The sequence below is a fragment of the Amblyomma americanum genome, chromosome 6 (assembly GCF_052857255.1).
Source record: "Amblyomma americanum isolate KBUSLIRL-KWMA chromosome 6, ASM5285725v1, whole genome shotgun sequence".
Lineage (NCBI taxonomy): Eukaryota > Metazoa > Arthropoda > Arachnida > Ixodida > Ixodidae > Amblyomma > Amblyomma americanum.
Genome location: NC_135502.1, coordinates 36,420,349 through 36,428,093, shown reverse-complemented (window position 1 = coordinate 36,428,093; position 7,745 = coordinate 36,420,349). Strand labels below are relative to the sequence as shown.

Genomic DNA, 7,745 nt, shown 5'->3' with positions numbered 1-7,745 from the left:
AGCGTTTACCACTTTGCCGCTTGCTGTCATCACTACACCGAAAGTTTCGAACATGGTTTCAAAGAAGATACTCATACATCCATCCGGTGAGAATCAGTGAGAGGGCCACCTGACCACCTGACCTTGCTAGACTTCCCAGACTTCCTGCGGGAATCCAGCATGTGTCTTCATGTGTAAACTTTATGCTAGAAGACACGCTATCACAATTAAAAAAAAAGCCAGCAACAGCAAGTGAAGCTGTGTCACAAGTGGTGCTGCTTACCATCAAAGCAGCGGGGCTGATTTATCCAAGGCATTGGGGTTTTGGGACGGTGAAGGGAAAGTAGATTTTAAGCGGGTAGAAGTAAACAAGCGAAGGTTATCTGATTGATGGCTAAAATCAAGACGAGTAAAATTTGATAAGTCATGGCTAGGTGGCTTGAGCCACCTCCCGATTTAAGGGTTCAGCCTTATCCATCCCATCCATCCAATCACCTTCACAATCATGATCATCATCATTATCGAACTAAATTGCCGATTGACGTCAGTCCAGTCTGGAGGCACCATCAATACCGCGAGCGTTCGGTCGGTGTGGTTTCGGACTTTCGGAGTTAGCCTCATGCTTGGTTGGCGGATAGTTTACGCAATTTATTTTGGCTCCGCACACCCTTTGTCCGTGTAGGAGCACACACGCGCGAGTGAACTCTGCCCGTGATAGATGCAGCGACCCGAATGGAGCCCGGCGCTGTTGCTTTAGGTGAACTTTTGCCGCTAGCATTCGATGTGAGTAACTCGTTTTTACTCAGTGCGTTTTTGAATTCAGTGCTTATTCTGAAAACCGTTATACAAGATTGGCATGTGAACCAAATCACAGGAGTCAAAAAGGGAGCGTCTCGCGCACCTGGTTCAAATCGAGCGGCATGCAAAATATGCTGCACTGGGACCGCGCATTCCAACTGTGGTGATGCAGTTTTTGTGTCCAAAGATACACACAATTATTGAAAACTAGGGAGCGCAAAATACCGGACGACGGACAGAGTAAGTGACACAAAAAATAGGTTCACAAGCGCTAGTGAACCTGTTTTTTGTGACCCTTACTCTGTCCGTCGTCTGGTATTTTGCGCTTCCTAGTTTACAACATGCATCACCAACTAGCCCTGCAGCTTGCTCTCCTGAACACCATTATTGAGCTCTCTGAATTCACTCGAGATATATTACGAAAGTTACTGTGACGAAGTTTACGTCAAAAGCGTGCAGTGGGGTACTGCGCTTCGTCAGAGGCGCGCCTGGTAGAACGCGTGCTGCATGTAGTGTAATGCCACACTTCGTGTAGCAAAAAAATGCACATGAAGTACAATTGGAAAATTGATTTTTTGGGGGAAGGAAATGGTGCAGTATCTGTCTCACATATTGGGGACACCTCTCTGTAAGGGAAGGGATAAAGGAGGGAGTGAAAGGAAAAAGGAAGAAGAGTACAATCTTGCATCAACTTTGCTTATACCTACTATAACGCTGTCTAAAGAGCAACAGCTGCTTTGAAACTGTACGAGGTCGGTCACATCATGATACTGGATTCACAAAAACGAAAAAGGCAGGGCAGGGTTTCACTGCGGGCATTGTGTTTTATGTAATGCATTTTAAGCTATTTTATGATCTCCTATTGCAATTCACAATGGCTTAGTCTGGATTGGAATGCGGCCCCAGCCCCTTCTCCTTTTTATATATAATGCAGAAATGCATTCTTGGCCTCCACCTTGTAAATTTCTATGTTCGTGTCTGGATTTTGAGCCCCACCCATTGGTTCCTTCCTGTTAGATGACCTTGATGCCTGCGTCACTTAAATTTTGATCTGAAGTAAGACTTTGATGCCTGGCAGCAGTATTTAACAGTTCCATTTAACACTTACTGCTAAGGTATTTTTGTGTTGCTAAAGTGAACCTCTGCCTCAGAATGGCGCAGGCCATTCTGCTGTTTTCTGTTGATTTTCACTGGCTCTGGTTGGTAACAGAATTGCTTAACAATAGACTAGTATTCTGACAAGTGTGCAATTTACTTTAAATGAAATAGTTATATGTCAGCACTTTTTCTGAGAAGTGCTATGTTATTAATACAGAAATGCATTCTTGTGCTCTGCCTCATGCTTCCTGAGCTTGCAAAAAGTGGCCGTTTTTATGTTCTTCGGCATAGTTTTGTCATCGAGTGGGACACTCAGTCATAAAATGCCACCAAGTGCTTCAAAAACAAATGATGTGTGTATATGCATATCTGCGTAATGGCTGTAAGTAGTTAATGGCAACGGCACTATAGTAGTACGGCTTGTAGCGGGTGGTCACTGGGACTGACGTGTGATGGAAGTGATAAATAATGTAAATAATATAAACAGGCAACATTTGCGTTTGCTCTTACTGACTTTTGCGACTTACGCAGTATTACGTGAACATACCCAGTTATTTTTTTTTCCCTTTTTTTGGCAGTCTTGCACAAGATGCCTCCATACTGTATTTCTGCATCAGTAGGTTTCAGCAGAGTGAAGAAGTGCTGAATTTCTTTCTTTAAGGCCAACTACCAGCTTATTATAAAGTGTATTTGCATAGATGTATGATTACAGGTGGAAATGGGAGGTTGGATTGCTGCTGACCTGAAAGATTCGGGTTCGATCCCGGCCATGGTGGTCGAATTTCGATGGAGGCGAAATTCTAGAGGCCCGTGTGCTGTGCAATGTTGGTGCACATTAAAGAACCCCAGGTGGTTGAAATTTCCGAAGCCCTTCACTACGGCGTCCCTTATAGCCTGAGTGGCTTTGGAACGTTGAACCCCAATAAATAAAAAAAAACGCGTTTGCTCACCCTGGGGTCCACCGGAACTGAATAGTGAGGTAGAAAAAAAGACAAATAACAACCTGAAGTTGTGCTTCTGGTGTAAGCATGTTTTCACGAAACATAGAACATAAAATATCTGCAAGCTAGCACATTAGATATGGCAGATTTTTTTCAGTAAGCTGGCTGAAGGTTAATCTGACCAATAATAATAGTAAGCTGGTGCTTAAAGCATGTTACTGGCACATATTTTTACCATTCATGCACCAACATGGACGTTGTCATGTCTACGGCTACCTATCTAAGAAACTAGTTGAACATTTGTCAGCTGATACAAGAAAATGTTTGAAGCCAAGAGGAATTGATCTGTGGCATTCAGTGCTATGTCTGAGTATTTGTGTGAATACTGTGTGGTTTTGTATACCACTAAAGGTATAATACGGTGACATTGTGATCGGAGCTGTCATGACAGCTACTTGCTTGCAAAACCTTTGGCATGACAATTTGATTCTATGCGTTCGCTTGTCTCACAATTCCTTAGCATTGTAATTCATGCTGGCACCAATATGTTAGTGCAGTTGAATTAAACCTCTGCAGCTCACCATCACAGGTCAATGTGGCATGAATGCTGCTACGCTGACATGTGAAGCCATGCATGGCATGACAAGGGAAGCTTTATGTGTGCAACACCCTGTACTGATTTATGCAGAGGCATGCTTCGGCAAAAGCAAAGCTGCAAAGAAGAATTGCAGAGTTGCCAATGGCTGAATTGGAGCCCCTCTGCAAAGCACTCTTTGACAAGCTTTCATCTGTTGTGCTGAAGGTACTTTCAAAGGAGACACCGGTAAGTTGAATTTGACGTGTTTTGAGAGCTAGCAGTATGGGCTGATTTTGTAACTACTGTTGCATACTGCAAAAGTTTATTTTGGCTGAGAAGGTTTGACTTTAGTCTTGATATTTTTTTCGTGGTCTGTAATTGGTGGGCATGTGACAGACCAGGGTGGCCACCTTGTACAAAATAGTTCATGCTAAGCAGCAAGGCTGCACCACTTATTTCCCCTGTCTGTTTTTGTGTTGACCATCAATGCTTGTAGCATTCTGCACCTGCTGTCCAATATGTTGCTGTAAAAGTTGTGTGTTCATCTTTTCTGCTTTGTGTTACTACCACAATGCTAATTCAATACTAATTTGCTTTTGAAAAGTTACAATCAGGAACATGGAATTCTGCATCTTTTAAAGGATACATTGGCACCACAATGCGCGAGGTGTGGAGCCCACATCTCAATTGTCCACGCACTAATCATGTGCCCGAGATTGGAAACTGAAAGACGACAGCACTTCCTAGAACTGTATACATATGAAATGCCAATGAACCCTTCTTTATCTTTAGGTGATTGCATGTTTTCATTGGATCAGGTTTTTGATTTTAACTGTAGGGTTTTTACAAGACATCTCTTATTCCAAGTGACCCCAGCCCCTCCTCATTGCTGAGGAGAAGGTTGAGCTTAGCGGTAGCTGCCAGATGCCTCGCCCTTCTTGTTCAAGCAAGGCCTGTGGTTGAGGCTGTCTGGCTTTGCCTTTTATATGTAACAACTCTTACCACAATTTTTAGGCGCTATACACCACTTTAGGCCATTCCACCTGAGTTATATTTGACTCACTATTATCGTGCACTTACTCGCTACTCTTAGGACCTATACACCTGGCGTTGATTTTAACGTGTACATATTTTAGCCTGCACTGACCAAAAACCTTGTGTTTGCTCTTTGGCCTTAGATGCCCTTGTGCCAAAAAAAACCCAGCATTATCATCACATGGAATTCTGTGATGCTGAAGACTGTTTGTGTCATTATATTCGAGAGTGTAATTGTAACGGAATCAAATTGCAATCAAAATATGTCTCAATTTCATATTCGCAGACTCAGCTGTACATGTAGATTGGTTTTTGGGTGAGGAGAAAAAAAACCTAGTCCAGGGAAGAAGTTTTGCGGCATTTTTTCTCTCTCTCTGAAATATGAAGAAGTTTTGCGGCATTTTTTCTCTCTCTTTGAAATATGCAGTGAGGGAGGAGCATACTGTGCTTCCTACGTTGTGGTGAAAAGTGAAGTTGTAGCACACTGCATGCATCTTAGGACATCATTCTGTGACAATTGTCGCAGGCTGTGTGTTTAATTTTTAAAAGCTCGGCAAAGATATTATTGTAGTACTTGCAAAAGAAAAAAACCCTTTCGATGGGATGATATCAATTAAAATCGTGATACGTTTCATGAGTGGCATGTAAAAAGAAACAACAACAGATATTTGTAATTTACAAAGGGGATGAGCATTTACTTGCCAAAAATTTGTGCAGTGCTTAACTCTGCACATATAAGGTGGACTGAGCCACGAATGACAAACCTTAAAATTGCAAAGCAATGGAGAGAAAATTATTTGTTAACAGATAGCAATTTTATGCACTAGGCAAGTGAGAATATAAATTGATTGGGGCTTTCATACAAGTCTGCATGCCCTGGATAGAAAATCGATGGCCCAGTATTTGACCCTGGAGTCGCTGCGTTTGCTCAGTGGTTATGTTGCTTAGCTGCTGACTCAAAAGATGCTGGTTTGATCCTAGCCACGGGGGTCGTATTTCGATGGACGAGAGATGCTAGAGGCTCGTGTACTGTGCAATGTCAGTGCATGTTAAAGGAACCCCAGGTGATAGAAATTATCCGGAGCCCTCCACTATGGCCTCTTTCATACCCTCAGTCGCTTTGAGACCTTAAACCCCATTAAAAAAAAACCAATATCTCCTCCTTGTGGGTGGACGCACACATCTTTGCGTGCAAACTCATGGGTTCCTCGGCATTGGTGATTAATAGGAGCCCCTTTTGGTCACCTCAGGAAAAGAACCTTTTTGAGGAAATTGCTGCAGTATTGCAGATTTTCTATTCGGGTCCAAGGCGGGAAGATCAGTGGGGCAGCAACTGCCTCTCAACGATGTTTCTTCATAAGGCTTACATTGAACAAGTACTGCATTATTCTCTACCAGTTTTCCGAATATCTCTCGCAAGTAGGCACTGGAAACAATGCGGTACAGCCTTAGAATCTGTCTTGGCCTCCCAAAGGGATTCTCTTGCTTGGGAACTGTAGTGGAAGCCAGGTGTCTACCACTAGATGTCATTACCTCGCAGGAGAGGATGCATATTCACCTCTGGCACATACTTCAAGCCAGGAAGCACTTCGTTCATTACACTGACGTAACCCACAGCAACTCTGGCTTTGGCCAAGCTGTGAGACTCCTGGATCTTCCTGTTCTTATGTTCTTACCTATCCGCAGAAACTACTGCCTTAGGCTTTTCCTACCTGGATGCGCACGCCTCTTCAAGTCAAGGAGTTTATACCTGGTACCAATTCAAAGAGCCAAATGCCACAGGCTGCAGCACTTAAGTCACTCTGGGCTACATAGCTGAAAAAAGAGACTCTCATGACAGTTGCAAGTATGTAACGTGGCTGTTTGAGTGTTAGTTGTAGTGTGAGTGTGTCACGTACACACAGCTAGTGTGCGTACCCAGACACACTTTGAGCATGTGCAGGTAGTTGTTCCAGCCTCACAGGAGCTGTCCACAAGCTCAGCTCGAATCCAACTACTATGTGACAAAGGAGAGGGAGGGTGGGGGTTGCCATTTGTTGTTCAGCTTTTGCCAGTTCCAAGTCAGAGAATAAGTTGGAGTCAAAGGTTCACAGAACAGCAACCGGTACAGAGCAGTTACACTTCACATATAGTGGCGTTCATTGAAAAAATTGACATGCCGTAACGACCCACCCCTCATGTAATACCCCAACAGGGGCATTTGAGGTATCAATAAATAAATAAGAATTCATGCGAAGAGCTAAACTCGAAAGGCAAACAAAAGAAACGCGAGTTGTGTGTTCACTAGGCACTGCTACAGTCCTTCGACCACAGGATCATGGAAGTAGCAGTCTTGAAGACTGGCACTTGTTTCCTATCCGGTCCATTGGCATAGCGACAGTGGTGTTAGCCCTGGGAGTCAACATGCTTCGTCAGTTTGTTACTTCACGCCAAGGCAAGATGTGCATATACACAAGCGTTCACAGTACAAACACTCTCTCACCATTCGTCAGAAGAGGAGGAACATTCCAGAGGTTATTTTTCCTCCGACCACACAATGCCGCTTCCGAGTGATATGGAGAGTGCACTATTTAACACTTGCATGGTTACGTGCTCTCTGCCAGTAATCTGAGCGTCTTTCGCCATTGTTCACATACTTCCATGGCATGCGAGGGCGCTCTTCTGTTCATGCCATGCTGACTTATTTGATCTGCGGCAGTTGTTGCACCAGAGAGCACCATGTTCCTTCTACACAATCTCGCCGGCTTTCTGAACATACTCTGGTGCAGTAGTGTCTTGGCACACTGCCAAGTTCACTCAGTGAGCCATCGCCACTGGTGCTCTCGTCAAAACATATCACCACACACCATGCCGCTTACTTGCACCTCAGCATACTGCCAAGGTCTGTGCTGCAAACGTCCCTGACAACAGTGCAAAACTAAGAACCAGCTAAGACTTTACGCTCTAATGGTGTATTCCGTTCGTTGATTCAGTGCAGCTCTCCAAATCCGCAAAGTAGAAAGGTATCTGTCATGGTGCAGTCATAACTCATGTTGAATTCCAATGGCAGATCCGGATCAAGTTTTTCTGCTCTGTTGGGAGCAATCGTATTCCAATGGCAAAATGGGAGTGCGAGTTGTCTGTTCCAATGGCAGATCGGGATCAGGCGTCGATCCCGGATCGCTCCGTGGAGCAGCGATATTTGCTCCGCCGAAATCGGCAGATTTGACCGGAACCCCGCTCGACGTTTTACTTTCCCGCTTCTGCTTCCGGTCATGACCGGCTGCATCCTTCCCGTCGTCGCTACGCGGTGATCCGGGCAACGTACAAGCAGTATT

General features: G+C 44.2%; 1 protein-coding gene across 1 annotated transcript in view; it reads left to right on the top strand.

The window, feature by feature from the left end:
• Positions 1-412: 412 nt before the first annotated feature.
• Positions 413-7,745, top strand: part of LOC144095207 (condensin-2 complex subunit G2-like) — a 62,300-nt gene continuing 54,967 nt past the window's right edge. The window contains exons 1-2 of the mRNA XM_077628994.1: positions 413-762; positions 3,505-3,639. Coding sequence (XP_077485120.1) covers positions 712-762; positions 3,505-3,639 — 186 coding nt within the window. The 5' untranslated portion in view covers positions 413-711. The remainder of the gene's footprint in view (positions 763-3,504; positions 3,640-7,745) is intronic.